The sequence below is a fragment of the Coregonus clupeaformis genome, chromosome 29 (assembly GCF_020615455.1).
Source record: "Coregonus clupeaformis isolate EN_2021a chromosome 29, ASM2061545v1, whole genome shotgun sequence".
Lineage (NCBI taxonomy): Eukaryota > Metazoa > Chordata > Actinopteri > Salmoniformes > Salmonidae > Coregonus > Coregonus clupeaformis.
The window spans coordinates 8,212,323-8,229,086 of record NC_059220.1 but is presented as its reverse complement, the minus strand read 5'-3'; the positions used below and the strand labels follow the sequence as shown (position 1 = coordinate 8,229,086).

Here is a 16,764-nt window from a genome sequence, read left to right as displayed (position 1 = left end):
GTAATCTAATAGGCATAACACATTACCCGATTAGCACAATTAAAATGTACATTCATTGAAAACAAATTATATACATAAGCTTAGGCATTTGAATTTACTTCAATATCATTATTTATTAATTTACTGGCTCTAAATATGAATACATCACGTCCCAAATCATGGCATAAAGACCAAAATCATAAAAATAAACACATTTACCTCAGATGAATAAACATGACTATGAACAGGCCAAGACCCATCACTTATGAAGGCTGAAATGGCACCCTATATAGTGGCTCTGGTCAAAAGTAGTCCACTATATAGCGAATAGTGTCATTTGAGATGAAAACATGGTTTTAATTTACATTTTCAGAAGACTAGGATTGCCAGTTGGGTCTACACCTGCCTCAAATGGATATTACAGCACAATATTATCAAAAAGGGAACTGTCAAATAATGTTAAAAAATACAAAAACCAACCAAATGAAGAAAAAAAAAACTGAAGTTATGAACTTGAAACATTTTGTGATTTGTAAAAACATGCCCCTCATCATGATTTCTCTTCTGCAACCCAAACTTGAACTTTAGCTCAGTGCTTATTTATTTAACGGACAAATACACAACCTAGGCATATTCTAATGGCAGCCTGCTATTAGGTGGTAGCAGGACATGGTGGTGGGGAAAGTCACTTGTGGAATCTCTTGCTGGAGTCCTTGGCGTGATCCAGCAGTAGCTGACACGGGGTGAAGTGGTTGCCGTAAACCTCCTCGTACCTCCTCATCTTCTCTACTAGCTTGTCGGCACCGAAGGTATCCACAAACCGGAAAGGACCTGAACAGAGAAGGTTTAAAGAGAAAGGTTAAAACAATGTTTGTATGATTCAATCTTTCAAAAGGACACATGATAGTATGATATAATAATATTGGCATATCTGATAGCTCAGTCTAAAATACTGAAATTTGATAAATTAAATTTAGTCAAGTCCGGCTCCACAAACCAGAAAGGACTAAACTGGGAAGTTCAAAGAGAAGGTAAAAGAAAAGTCCTAATTGTAGCACAACAAAAAGGCTGTGTCTGCTGTTAAACCTGAAAAGAATTCAACAACACATGCAACGTCACTAGGGCTGTTCATTCTCATGTCATGTGATCATCCTGTGTGGCTGGCTCAGCTGGTAAAAGCATGGTGAAAGGTCATGGGTTCAATTTCCACAGGGATTAGATGTATAGCAAAAATGTATGCAGTCACTGCACTAAGTGGCATATAGTCTAGTGCAGTGGAGGCTGCTGAGGGGAGGACTGCTCATAATATTTGCCGGAATGGAGTTAATGGAATTGTATCAAACATGGTTTTCATTCTTGATGCCATGCCATTCACTCCATTCTAGCCATTATTATGAGCCGTCTAGAGCAGGAATATTTAAGCTCCACTGCTGATTCTCATTCTTGTCCTTTAGTCAGGGACTGACTTAGACCTGGGACACCGGGTGATGCAATTAATTATCAGAATTAATTATAGATCAGAAAACCAGCGGTACTCCGTCCGGACCTCCAGACTAATTTGAATACCCCTGCTATAGAGTGAATCCCTACCGCCAAGGCAGGGAGGGAATCCCAGTCCGAACACAGCTCCTATATCTCCCTCTACGGGGCCGTTCAGGATCCCCTCCTGCAGACACATCACTGCCTCGTTGACGAACCGAGAGACCAGACGGTACTGGACATCAGAGTCTGAAGACCTGGAGGAAGAAGATCCAGACCGTTAAGTGGTGGTGTGGAGAGTATAGGATCCTGTGTGGCTCAGTTGGTAAGAGGATGGAACTAGCCAATGCCATGGGTTTAATTCCCACTGGGATCACATACAAAACATGTATGCATTCACTGTACTGTAAGTCACTTTAGAGGTGACGTTTCCCCCGTGGTTGCTACTTACACTGAAAGGTTTGGTGTCAATTTGAATTTCTCCAGGAGATCGTCAATATCAGGGTTGACATCTTTGCTTTTGAGTCCTGGCGTATACACGTAGCAGCCCTTTCCTGATTTGCGGCCTGTTGATGGAAAATACATCTAATTGGTATCAGATAAAAACCACTGAGGAGGATCATGCATTTCCCATGATATAATTAGTTTCCCTCAGTTTTTCCTTGATTCTTCGCATCCTCGCCTCCTTCTCAAACCTCATTGGTGGAGAAGATCCAAAGTTCCTCCCCTCTTACCTTCTCCTCCAATGCATTTTGAGAAAGAAAGCAAGAATAAGGGATGCAAGGAATCAAGGGAAGTTTTTAATTTTGAAAGAGCCTTTGTCTCAAAGTCCTACAAACAAGAATTTACCCTTGAATCCTCTCTCCACCATAGTCTTCAGCACCTCAACGTTTCCACCTCCGAACCTGGATCCGAATGCTTTGCCGAGGTCCTCAGCCACATGGGCAGCCACATCAATACCCACCTCGTCAGCCAGTGTAGCAGCTCCCACTGGGAACCCAAAGCCTGTGGTTAGCGCATCCAGCTTCTTGGGGCTAACACCCTCCTGAGAACACACACACAGCACAGATATACAGGTGCATTATTTAATTTTTTGGAGACACAATACCCACGCCATCCCAATACAACATTGTAGATGAATAGACTGTGTGTGTGACAACACTAACCTGTAGTACTCTCACTGCCTCGGCTAACATAGGAGCCAGACACCTGGTGGTGTAGAACCCAGGTCCATCCTGCAAACAAGCACACAAAGTATTATGGGCCCATGAAAAGCACTACAGTATAGCTATATAAAATTAATGTATTAGTGTAGTTCTGTTTATCAACAAGCTTAGGGAGAACATGGGAAGTGGGCACTGAGCAGAAGCTCACTCACCCCGACAACGATGATGACTTTCCCCTGCTTCAGGCCTACAGCAACAGCAGAGGCAGTGGTGTCTTTAGAGGTCTTATCTGTAGTGATTATCTCCAACAGCTGCATCTTGTCCACTGGAGAGAAGTAGTGCATCCCAATCACCTACAGGAATAGAAAATACAACTTCATTTACTGTAACGTCTCCATTTATACAGAAAACCAACGCAGTGGCCTTGTGGTTAGTGCAAGCCCAGAGATTGGAAGACTGGGGGTTCAATCACTGACCAAGTCATACCAAAGACTCTGAAAATGGGACCTGCCTCCTCTCTGCTTAGTACTAGTATTACAGGGATTTTGGCAATGAGGCGTTTCATCTACTTCCCCAGAGTCAGATTAACTAGTGGATAAATGTTTTATGTCTCTGTGTCCAGTATGAAGGACGCTAGAGGCAGTTTAGCAAGCCAATGCTAACTAGCGTTAACGCAATGACGAAGTCTACAGGTATCTGCTAGCATGTTAGCAGATACCATAGACTTCCAGTCATTATGCTAACGCTAGTTAACAATTGCGCTAGGTAGCAACTTTCTTCAAAATGCACGCAGACACATAAAAATGGTATCCACAAGTTCACCTGACTCTGGGGAAGTAGACAAAAATGCCGAAGTATCCCTGGATTGGGGGTAAGGCCCTGCAACAGACTAGCGTCCTGTCCAGGAGGTGTACTTGTACATCAAGCTGCTTCACGCAACAGAAAGCCTCTATGGGATGTTCTTGCTTGGACAAGGCTTACTTATACAGAGACAATACCCAGCCCAAACCATGTAGTATGAGAGGTTATTGTGGACAAAGGGATTCTAGTGAGTGGTTTGAATCCGGCTTGAAGGATCAATAAGGGACAGCCTTTTTGAACAGGAATGTTAATACCATTGAACTCTTACTAAACCTACCTTTTCTGGCCTCATGCTAGCAGCAGCAATATCTTTGATGGGGAGAGCAGACGTGTTGGTGGCGAATATACAGTGAGGCGGAATCACCTGTGATTAGACAAAAGTTAATTTAGAACAATCTTGTCCAATAAGAAATGCTTATTTTTGTTTTTTTATAAGAAAAAGCTTTCCGTTCCATGCCCTAATGAGCACAATCCTGATTTTTAAATTCTGCGCCACTTACAGCTTCCACCTCCTTGATGACTCTGTGTTTGATGTTGATGTCCTCAAACACAGCTTCGATGACCATGTCAGCCTTCTCAAAACCGCTGTAGTCCAACTGGCCAGTTAAGCTGGACAGTGTGGAGTCCCTCTCAAATGACGTGATGGCCTTCTTTTTCATTTTGTCATTGAGGCTGGTGAGGAAAGTGAGGGCAGGTTTAACCTCTGTACTAGCAACCCAATTAACAGTCTCAAGAGAGATTAGGGCAGGTTCAACAACATTTAGCTTCTTCTTTATCAACAATTCCAGCCATGCTTGAAGGGCCAGATCCCTATAAACAGATTAAGCCTAGTCCTGGACTAAAATGCAAGCTTTTAATCTGTATCTGTAGGAAAGCATTCCTAGGAGTTTAACCGCCCTGTGACCCCATATGCCAGACTAGGTCATTGTGTAGCCAAAATAGAGCCAATAGCTAATTAGTGGTGCGCTATTCCTCTTTTTCTGTCTAGACCGACAACCATTTCTGGTACTTCATTATATATTCTGATTGACTGGCTTGTTCTTATTTCAGGAAAGTAAATACCACATTGATCAGATAATATACCTGGCCATTACAACAGATCAATATTCGTAGTTACTGCACTTTGCCTTTGTAGGGCAGTATTGCTCTCTGGTAAACCCACCCTTTGTAGACCTGCTGCTGACCCCTGCTCAGCCCTTCCACGGTGGTGTCCTTCAGGACAGTATGGATGCCCTTGTCCACAGTCACCTGGGCAATGCCTGCACCCATCAGACCTGCTCCCAAGATGGCCAGGTTCCTGGTGGATGCGGAATGAAGAAACATGTTAGAATACAATAGAATGGAATTATTGTCCACCAAGGATCCCCCACTTATTATTTTTGTTTGTACATATCTCCAGTTACAATGTCAAAGGTTAATGTCATGACCTTTCTCAAATTATGAAATCAACATAAATGGTTTGATCTCCAAGAATCTCTGAATCGTCTGAACAGTATTACAATATTTGTAATAAGGTTCGCATTTTTCACTGATTGAAACGTGAAATTAGCTATTTAACTGGTTTTGGGTCAAAGGTCATCACTTACTTGACCGGTCTCTCAGGGACTCCAAAGCGGTTCTTCTTGCATGCCACTTGGCCGTGGTAAAGACCGATCAGGGCATTTGACTCAGAAGTCATTGCCAGTTTGCCAAAGTTCTGTAAATAAATTATAATTATAAAACAGCGACTCAGAGAAAGCCATGTTCAATACAAAACCATTCAACTTATTGATACGCATATTCTTCCTTTTATTAAAAAATAATAATAATTTACACTGTACTCATAAATCAATTTAACTCTATGTATATTCTCTGACCTGTGCTTCTGCCAAATAGCCAGAATCTGGGCCCTGTTCCAAGCCAGCCTTTACAGTCTGAGGGGGGGGGAGAGAGGGGAACGAGTAATAGTTATGTGTCTTTCAATAGAACCATGAGAGACATGGTTTAATCTGAAACTCTACATCCACTTTCAAAAACTGCTGCCACTTCATATCCTTATCTCACTAAAAATCATCCTTATCAATGAATGGATAAGTAGATATGACAAAGTCCTACGTCAATGATTTTCAAGGGGGCAGGATACAGTCCCTTGCTCATCTTCATGACTTTGCCAGTGACATTTTTGTAGATCTGTTGCCGCACGAACTCAATACCCATTACGTAGTCTTGGACTTCTGCAGAGGAAGGAGAGAAAAAAACAATGTTAGAAAAAGTGTCCAAGTAAGTTGTGTACATACATAAAAACAAGGACTAATAGTGTGATGTAAAATATGGTTATGGTTGAAAAACAAACATGAGAAGCCTACAATGCAGTCAGGAAGTATTCAGACCCCTGGAAACTTTCTCCACATTTTGTTACGTTACAGCCTTATTCTAAAATGGATAAAAAAATCTCAAACTACACATAATGACAAAGCAAAAACAGGTTTAGACATTTAAAAATATACATATAAAAAAGAAATCTCACATTTACATAAGCATTCAGACCCTTTACTCAGTACTTTGTTGAAGCACCTTTAGCAGAGATTACAGCCTTGATTCTTGTTGGGTATGATGCTACAAGCTTGGCACACTTGTATTTGGGGAGTTTCTCCCATTCTTCTCTGAAGATCCTCTCAAGCTCTGTCAGGTTGGATGGGGAGCGTCGCTGCACAGCTATTTTCAGGTCTCTCCAGAGATGTTTGATCGGGTTCAAGTCCGGGCTCTGGCTGGGCCACTCAAGGACATTCAGAGACTTGTCCCGAAGCCACTCCTGCGTTGTCTTGGCTTTGTGCTTAGGGTCGTTGTCCTGCTGGAAGGTGAACCTTTGCCCCAGTCTGAGGTCCTGAGCGCTCTGGAGCAGGTTTTCATCAAGAATCACTCTGTACTTTGCTCCGTTCATCTTTGCCTCGATGCTGACTAGCCTCCCAGTCCATGACGCTGACAAACATCCACACAGCATGATGCTGCCACCACCATGCTTCACCGTAGGGATGGTGCCAGGTTTCCTCCAGATGTGACGCTTGGCATTCAGGCCAAAGAGTTCAATCTTGGTTTCATCAGACAGAGAATCTTGTTTCTCATGGTCTGAGAGTCTTTAGGTGCCTTTTGGCAAACTTCAAACGGGCTGTCATGTGCCTTTAACTGAGGAGTGGCTTCTGTCTGGCCACTCTACCATAAAGGCCTGATTGGTGGAGTGCTGTAGAGATGGTTGTCCTTCTGGAAGGATCTCCCTTCTCCACAGAGGAACTCTGGAGCTCTGTCAGAGTGACCATCAGGTTCTGGTCACCTCCCTAACCGAGGCCCTTCTCCCCTGATTGCTCACTTTGGCCGGGCAGCCAGATCTAGGAAGAGTCTTGGTGGTTCCAAACTTCTTCCATTTAAGAATGATGGAGGCCACTGTGTTCTTGGGGACATTCAATGCTGCAGAAATGTTTTGGTACCCTTCCCCAGATCTGTGCCTTGACACAATCCTGTCTCGGAGCACTACGGACAATTTCTTCGACCTCATGGCATGGTTTTTGCTCTGACATGCACTGTCAACTGTGGGAACTTATATAGACCGGTGTGTGCCTTTCCAAATCATGTCCAATCAATTGAATTTACCACAGGTGGACTCCAATCAAGTTGTAGAAACATCTCAAGGAAGATCAATGGAAACAGGATGCACCTGAGCTCAATTTCAAGTCTCATAGCAAAGGGTCTGAATACTTGTGAATAAAGTATCTGTTTATTTTTAATACATTTGCAAACATTTCTAACAACCTGTTTTTGCTTTGTTATTGTGTGTAGATTGATGAGAATTGTTATTTATTTAACCATTTTAGAACAAGGCTGTAACGTAACAAAATGTGGAAAAGGTCAAGGGGTCTGAATACTTTCCGAATGCACTGTACATTTAAAAACCTGCCTTGGTATTATGTAGATTATATATAGTAGTGTTTTTTGGCACTATACCAAGAGCTATGTATATCTACATGGCATTTGGCTCTAATACACGAACACTTACTCTGCATCATGCCTTTTTTCTTGGTGAGCAAGATCTTCTTGTTGACAATTCCTCTGGCACACTGTATGGCAACCTCCTCCAGGTACTCAATCGTCCTCTCCTCTGGACTCTTCAACCCAGGTCCTAGAATATCAAAAAGGGCATCAATAAGCAGCAGTTAGACACCTTCACTGAAGCTACCTAACATGTAAACAATTTCCATTTATTTTAAAACATTTTATCAATACTGGTCTGCACTTATCAGTAACTTTTCTTGACTAATATTAGTTCAGTGACTACTATACCTAGTGGGTCCACTAGCTGATGCACCAGACCCATTTTCTTGGCTTTGTCTGCCTTGATGTTTCTTCCAGTCAGCATCATGTCAAAGGCACCGGGAATACCGACCTGAAAACAACATATGGTTTACACTGCTATGACAGCGTTCCATTTTATTGCATTTCTTTTTAATCTGCCAACAACAAATCAAGAAAATGAAACTACTATAACAGGCAAAGAGTGCTGCAAATCAGATCAATGTATTTAAAAGAATATTGTAGCATTCTGCAGTACAGTCACTATGGGCATACTGTAGTGACTATGAGTTGCTGTTGCAATGTACCAATATCACTCTGAAATACTACACTGACCAAAAAAATATTAGAAAAAGCTACATGTAGTGTTCGTCCCATGTTTCATGAGCTGAAATAAAATAAAAATTGTGCACAACCGAATAATTTCTGCACAAACTGTCAGAAACAGTCTCAGGGAAGCTGATCTGCGTGCTCGTCATCCTCACCAAGGTCTTGCCTTGACGGCAGTTCGGCGTCGTAACAGACTTCAGTAGGCACATGCTCATCTTCAGCGGTACACTGGCACGCTGGAGAAGTGTGCTCTTCACTGTTGAATCCCCGGTTTCAACTCTACCGGGCAGATAGCGTGTATGGAGTCGTGTGGGCGAGCGGTTAGCTGATGTCAACGTTGTGAACAGAGTGCCCCATGGTGGCGGTGGGGTTATGGTATGGGCAGGCATAAGCTACGGACAACGAACACAATTCCATTTTATCGATGGCAATTTGAATGCACAGAGATACCGTGACGAGATCCTTAGGCTCATTGTCATGCCACTCATCTGCCACCATCATCTCATGTTTCAGCATGATAATGCACGGCCCCATGTCACAAAGATCTGTACACAATTCCTGTGAGCAGAAAATTTTCCAGTTCTTCCATGGCCTGCATACTCAGACATGTCACCAATTGAGCATGTTCAGGATGCTCTGGATCGACATGTTACGACAGCGTGTTGTGTTCCAGATCCCACCCATATCCAGCAAATTCGCACAGCAATTGAAGAGGAGTGGGACAACATGCCTCAGGCCACAATCAACAGCCTGATTAACTATGCGAAGGAGATGTGTCGCGCTGCATGAGGCAAATGGTCACACCAGATACTGACTGGTTCTGATCCACGCCCCAAAGTTGTATTTTTTAAACGTTTTTTTTTTTTTTTTTAAGGCATCTGTTACCAACAGGTGCATATCTGTATTCCCAGTCATGTGAAATTCATAGATTAGGGCCTAATGAATTTAATTTAAATTGACTGATTTATTTATATGAACTAACTCCGTAAAATCTTTGAAATTGTTGCATGTTGCGTTTATATATTTGTTCAGTGTATTTTAGATCAAAGTTCTACTGTGCTGTTCAGGTAGGGTTTATGAATTTATAAAGTATTTTCCCAGATACTGACCATTTGAGGGAGTCTCTGTGTTCCTCCAGCTCCAGGCAGAAGACCAAGCATCACCTCAGGGGTTCCCAGGACTGTCTTCTTGCTCTTTGTAGCAACTCTGTACTGGCAGGCAATGGCAAACTAAAAACACAACACATTAAACATAACATTTAGAAATCGATAACTTAGGAAGAAAGGAAGTCAAGTCAAATTTGTCTTGTTGACCGAGATAATTTTGTAATTTCTTATGATACTAGACGGTAATTTTACGTGAAGTAAAATTGTGAGACTTACTTTAGCTCTTTAAAATGTATTTTTGTTGTAGTGGAAGAAGTGTTCTGATTTTAGATTTGAAAAGCAGAGAAGTAGACTAAGATGTCATACATTGTTGGGAAAGTGGTCAAATTTTTACACAAAATTTAAAGGGATACTTAGGGATTTTGGCAATGAAGCCCTTTATCTACTTACCCAGAGTTAAATGAACTTGTGGATACTATTTGTGTGTGTGCAGTTTGAAGGAAGTTGCTTGCTAGATGTTACCATAGACGTCCAGTCATTGCTAATGCTAGTTAGCATTAGCTCGCAAAACTACCTCCAACTTCCTTCATACAGGACGCAGACACATAAAAATGGTATCCTCAAGTGAATCTGACTCGGGGGAAGTAAAGCGCTAAATTGCCTAAATCTTGAAGTATCGCTTTAAAAGTAGCCCTTTAAAAAGTTTATAGATAAAATGTAGTTGGTTACTAAAACAGCTGTATCATTTGAGCGGTAGAATATCTCTTTTCACAATTTCAGATTTGAATAGCAGAGAAGTAGACCAAGATGTCATGCCCTCCAAGTCTTTGTCTAAGTTGTTGGTGGTCAAAGTAGCTGATGTGTCAAAAGTTGCAATAGGCCTTTTCACACTGCATTGTTCTTAGCCCCAGGCTAGGCCATGACTCATTGGCAATCTGTTGGGGCAATATTGCCAGCAATGGTTGCTGCAACATTTTTCCATTGAAAATTAGCTTCTTTTTTTTATTTTTATTTTTTTATAATCGGGGTCCACTATTGCCACCTAGGGGGCAATTTTTAGGAATCCTTCAATTAGAGCGCAGATATCAGTCATGTGATCAGTCTGCAGTTCAAAAATATTTAGGAAAACATGGCGGCTGTTTTTGAGCTGAAGTGAGAGAAAATCTACTCCCGTTTTGGAGTGAAATGTTGGCTATTCACGTCACAAATATTTCCGCACTAGAATATTTGATAATGATAAGTTAATACATACGGTGTTCAGTTGGTCATGTTTAAAGGGATATTTAGTTTTTATTTGCATGTTAGACCTTATTTCCCACTTACTTTTAGTGTTGAAGCATCATCCAGACAGTTGTTTTGGTCAAAGTTCCACATAAAATTCTAAAGACCATTTCGTTTTCAGGGTCCTGTAGAAGAATTACATTGTTTTCTTTCATGTGAGCAACAAGTCTGACGCTCCGGAGTAGGCATGTCATACCTCGCTTGTCAACAGAGCGCGTGGCTACACACAGTGCATTCGGAAAGTATTCAGACCCCTTGACTTTTCCCACATTTTGTCATTCTAAAATGTATTTATATAAAAAAAAAAAAAAAAAATGTATTCTCAACCTACACACAATACCCCATAAAACAGATTTTTTAAATTGTACTTAAAAATAAATATGGAAATCTCACATTTACATAAGTATTCAGACTCTTTACTCAGTACTTTGTTGAAGCACCTTGGGCAACGATTACAGCCTTGACTCTTCATGGGTATGACAGTACAAGCATGGCACACCTGTATTTGGTGATTTTCTCCCATTCTTCTCTGCAGATCCTCTCAAGCGGTCAGGTTGGATAGGGAGCATCGCTGCACAGCTATTTTCAGGTCTATCCAGAGATGATCGATCGGGTCCAAGTCCGGGCTCTGGCTGGGCCACTCAAGGACATTCAGAGACTTGTCCCGAAGCCACTGCTGCGTTGTCTTGGCTGTGTGCTTAGGGTTGTTGTCCTGTTGGAAGGTGAACCGTCACCCCAGTCTGAGGTCCTGAGCACTCTGGAGCAGGTTTTCATCAAGGATCTCTGTACATTGCTCCGTTCATATTTCCCTTCTATCCTGACTAGTCTCCCAGTCCCTGCTGCTGAAAAACATCCACACAGCATGATGCTGCCACCACCACGTAGGGATGGGGCCAGGTTTCCTCCAGACGTGACGCTTGGCATTCAGGCCAAAGAGTTCAATCTTGGTTTCATCAGACCAGAGAATCTTGTTTCTCATGGTCTGAGAGTCTTTAGGTGCCTTTTGGCAAAGTTCAAACGGGCTGTCATGTGCCTTTAACTGAGGAGTGGCTTCTGTCTGGCCACTCTACCATAAAGGCCTGATTGGTGGAGTGCTGTAGAGATGGTTGTCCTTCTGGAAGGATCTCCCTTCTCCACAGAGGAACTATGGAGCTCTGTCAGAGTGACCATCAGGTTCTGGTCACCTCCCTAACCGAGGCCCTTCTCCCCGATTGCTCACTTTGGCCGGGCGGCCAGATCTAGGAAGAGTCTTGGTGGTTCCAAACTTCTTCCATTTAAGAATGAGAGGCCACTATTCTTGGGGACCGTCAATGCTGCAGAAATGTTTTGGTACCCTTCCCCAGATCTGTGCCTCAACACAATCCTGTCTTGGATCTCTACGGACAATTCCTTCGATCTCATGGGTTGGTTTTTCCTCTGACCTGCACTGTCATTTAGCAGACGCTCTTATCCAGAGCGACTTACAAATAGGTGCATTCACCTTATAGCCAGTGGGATAACCACTTTACATGTTTTTATTTTTTTTTGGGGGGGGTGTAGAAGGATTACTTTATCCTATCCCAGGTATTTCTTAAAGAGGTGGGGTTTCAAATGTCTCCGGAAGGTGGTGAGTGACTCCGCTGTCCTGGCGTCGTGAACTGTGGGATCTTATATAGACAGGTGTGTGCCTTTCCAAATCATGTCCAAATCATGGACAGGTGTGTCCTGTTCAATGGAAACAGGACGCACCTGAGCACAACTTCGAATCTCATAGCAAAGGGTCTGCATACTTATGTAAATAAGGTATTTTTTGAAAAAAACCTGTTTTCGCTTTGTCAGTATGGGGTGTGTGTAGATTGATGAGGAAAACATTTATGTAATCCATTTTAGAATAAGGCTGTATCATAACAAAATGTGTGTGGGGGGAATCAAGGGGTCTGAATACTTTCCGAATGCACTGTACAAGACTAGCAATGCGCAGATTTAGTAGTGACATAGAAATGAGTTCCAAGACCAGGTAAAAAACAGGAAGCAAAAACAGTTTGAGTAACACATTTAAGCTCGTAATAGTGGAAATAGCCTAGTGTTTTGATATTTTAACCTTTATTTAACTAGGCAAGTCAGTTAAGAACAAATTCTTATTTACAATGACGGCCTACACCGGCCAAACCCGGACGACGCTGGGCCAATTGTGCGCCGCCCTATGGGACTCCCAATCACGGCCGGTTGTGATACACGCAAGCAACTAAGTCAGCCAAAGAAATCTCAGGAATGGAACTTTGACCAAAACAACAACTGTCTGGATGATGCTTAACTAAATAATAATAAAAAGTCAACTATGACAGATTTAAACTGGGACGTTTGCTGTCGCAAGTCGTATTAATAGTATTTTTTCAATATAATTTTTATGTATTAGTGTAAAGGAAGTCATTTTGTTCACCTCTAACCCGCCTCCTAAGCAGGAGCCGTTGATGGCCGCAACAATAGGCTTGGGTGATTTCTCAATCCTCTCAAACATCTTCTGTCCCTCCTGAGAAAGCTTTGTGACCTCCTCTGAGGTCTTACAGGCCTGGATCATGCTGTAAAGGAGAGGAGAGAAAGCAGGGGAGAGAGAGAGACCAGAACAATTAGAACCCTAGAACACCTGAACCTTGCACATAGTACTGAAATGCAACATTGAGTATCGTGTAGGCCTGAACTAGGCTACTTTCTAATCTGAGTGCAGCATTTCAATTACACAGTATATGTAAGCCTAGGTGCCACCAAATCTAACATTTTCATATTTCTATCATATAATGTGAAAGGTGTGACTGACTTGATGTCAGCTCCTGCAATGAAGCAGCCAGGCTTGGAGGAGATGAGGACAGCACTCTGGACTGCATCGTTGGCCAAGACCTCATTAAATACTTCTATCATCTCATTTTGCATCTGGACCGACAGAGTGTTGACCTGCAAAAACATGGATAGACATACAATACGGATTTTGATTTTCAGTTTCATGCAATTATGTTCTACAGCTAATGCAGCTCCCCCGCTTGCTGTTTGGGGTTTTAAGCTGGGTTTCTGTATAGCACTTTGTGACATCTGCTGATGTAAAAAGGGCTTTATAAATACATTTGATTGATTGAAATTTGATTGGTACTATACATGGAAAATGTATCTTTAAATAAATTACCTTAGAATTTGGGTCATTCATCCGAATGACTGCCACATCCTCTTTCACTTCATAGTTGACATGGGTTCGGGCTGAGAAAAAAAATGTGATCAACTTAACTACATACTTTTATTTTATAATCAAGTTATAATCACAACAAGTAGTCGTTCAACTTACCTGACATGGCAGGGGCAACTGAAAAGGTACGGCATGAGATATCTAAAAATACAAAATTATTAGAGGGTTAGCTAAATTCCATACATTAGCTACTGATTATGATAAGGAAACTAGCTAGCTAACAAAAAAAGGCTTGGGGGGGGGTGTGTCTCTGTAGGGGGTGAAATATTTAGGCCACGCTTGATTTAATATTTAGGCCTGGGGCTGCAACAGATAACTCAGGACTAGAGTTTATGACAAGACGTATGGGGGGCTAATGTCTGACCTCAGACACAATGAACTTTCACCTAGATACAGCTAAAATCAGTCTGGCAGACGGTTAGACTGAGTGAGCAAATTAGACAATGAATGACAAATGGAAGTATCTAATGTAAAGTGTAGATGTATCAAGAAAACAATTAAATTGCATGAAAAGTTTGATTTGGCGATGAGTGAGTGATCATAGCTAGCCAGCTAGGCTAACGTTAGCCAACTAACTTAATTCATGTGACGTCAGTAGTTTGCTCACTCGGTGAAAGTTCGCTCGGGTCAAGTTAGTAAGCAGTTATCTTAATCTTAGTTAATGAAATACAAATAGGTAGCTAAAGCCAGATGTGTGTACCAGTAACGTTTTGTTGTTAACACAGTAAATTAGTTAGTAAGCTAGGTTAACTAGTTACCGGTAGACTTCTGACAGTTAACGTTAGCTAGCCAAGTTAGCTGCTAGCTAGAGATGCGCCGGTTTCCAAAATGTGTCTAAACAATCGAAAAACATTTGACTTTGGCATGAATTTCACACATTTCAACACAATTGTACCTGAGAGGACGTATCTTCTTGCTGTAATTCTGGAGAGCGCACCCAGGGCTCGAACACCAGCCATTTTAGGAGGTCAAGAACACTGAAACAACCTGACTGCTGACAACCAATTATTTATATAAACACTAGATGACAGATAGGGGGCGCTGTGTTGAAGCCACGGTGCCTCCATCTTGGCACTCCCTCACATTTTTAAAAACATTTTTAGTGAGTGCATACCTTTTTCATTTTTTTTTCTCATACTGGTCCCCCGTGGGAAACGAACCCACAACCCTGGCGTTGCAAACGCCATGCTCTACCAACTAAGCTACACCGTTGTAAAATATTTTGGAAGCTATAGAAATGCATTAATTAATGTCTACATTCGTTTTTGCCACATTTATTCTATTACAGACACATTCATCCATACTTTTAAATTATATTAAGTGAGCTATAAAAAAAAAAGAAGATATGTATATAAGCATTTTCCTTAAAGTATAATTTTTTGAGATTACTAATGTTACTGTCCCCAATACAACAACAAAAAATACCTAAATACATGTAATTTTGTCCTTGAAACATTTAATTGAAATATTGAAGAATTCCATTCATTCCTATGGAGGACTGCTCCTACTGGGGATTGTCAACATGGCTGACCAGTGTCTTCAAAGCCTCTAAATGGACAATACGATCAGCTATCCAGGGTTGATATTATCATCCTTATCATTATTATGTACATCATTGATATAAACCCTGGATGACTAACAGGGGGTGCTATACTGAAGCCTATGTGCAGCCATTTTGGTAATCCTCCATTGTAAAACAAGATTTTGGAAGCTATTCGTTTTTGACAAGTATATTCTATTACAGACACCTTAAAGTGACAATCAGCAGTTGAAACAATAACAAAGCGTTTCCCAATGTTTCGATAAAAAGCTGAGGGATGGGACTAGAGAAATGTAACCACTCTCAAATTCATAGACAGAGCTATGGATGTAAAGTCTGACTATCCATGGTGTCAATAGTTTTAATGGTTTAAGGCAATATAGTGTTAGTTTACATTTACTTTGTTTACAAACATTGGAGTAAAACAAGCTTCTATTTTGGGTTCTGATGGGGTAGGTATGGACAAAGGTAGGACAAAGGTATGCACTCACTAACTGTAAAAATAAAATAGAAAAAAATATTCCTTAAAGTTTTTTTTTTTAGATAGTACTAATGTTACTGTCCTTACTACAACACCAGGAATTTTGTCCTTTAAACTTTTTATTGAAATATTGTAGAATTCCATTAATTCCTATGGAGGACTGCTCCACAGACACATGAGGGTTAGTTTAAAGGTTTTTTGACTGCTCCTTCTGAGGAGTACCAATATGGTGACATTTGGCTTCAAGCTTCTAAAGCCTTGTTCACATTGGTAGTTTGAAGTGACTCAAATCAAATTTTTTTGGCATATCCATATCATGTTTTTTTCTGCAGTTTGAACAGCCAAAAGCCACATGGAATCGGATATCTCAAGCCACATTTCAAACCACCTTCATATGTGGTTTGAAGTCAGATACAAATCTGATTCCTGGCCATGCGACTTGTTTCTGAATGGTCAAATCTGCCCTCAAGTGTTTTGTAGACCGTTATTTGGCATATCTTGTTGCTTGCTAGCTACTCTGTTGACAGTTTGACAAGAACATGACGTGGTAGCTAACTAGCTTGTTCATTGTTTACAAACAAATTAGTAAATAGCTACCTACAGTGCCTTGCAAAAGTATTCATCCCCCTTGGCATTTTTCCTAATTTGTTGCATCACAACCTGTAATTTAAATTGATTTTTATTTGGATTTCATGTAATGGACATACACAAAATAGTCCAAATTGGTGAAGTGAAATGAAAAAAATAACTTCTTTCAAAAAATTCGAAAAAATAAATAACAGAAAAGTGGTGAGTGCATATGCATTCACCCCCTTTGCTATGAAGTCCCTAAATAAGATCTGGTGCAACCAATTACCTTCAGAAGTCACATAATTAGTTAAATAAAGTCCACCTGTGTGCAATCTAAGTGTCACATGATCTGTCACATGATCTCAGTATATACAGTGGGGGAAAAAAGTATTTATTCAGCCACCAATTGTGCAAGTTCTCCCACTTAAAAAGATGAGAGA

At 41.2% G+C, this 16,764-nt stretch overlaps 1 protein-coding gene across 1 annotated transcript; it reads right to left on the bottom strand.

Annotated features, from left to right (window-relative positions):
- Positions 1-93: 93 nt before the first annotated feature.
- On the bottom strand, positions 94-14,738 carry LOC121544655 (trifunctional enzyme subunit alpha, mitochondrial). Its single transcript, XM_041854687.2, has 20 exons — positions 14,629-14,738; positions 13,833-13,874; positions 13,677-13,747; positions 13,317-13,450; positions 12,942-13,080; positions 9,245-9,364; positions 7,797-7,899; positions 7,513-7,635; positions 5,580-5,698; positions 5,342-5,398; positions 5,072-5,181; positions 4,648-4,782; positions 3,986-4,157; positions 3,763-3,849; positions 2,837-2,977; positions 2,625-2,693; positions 2,308-2,503; positions 1,910-2,024; positions 1,570-1,715; positions 94-810 (listed from the first exon to the last, which is right to left on the bottom strand). The coding sequence occupies exons 1-20, from the start codon at positions 14,690-14,692 to the stop codon at positions 665-667; spliced, it is 2,289 nt and encodes a 762-aa protein (XP_041710621.1). The 5' UTR covers positions 14,693-14,738; the 3' UTR covers positions 94-664.
- Positions 14,739-16,764: the final 2,026 nt, after the last annotated feature.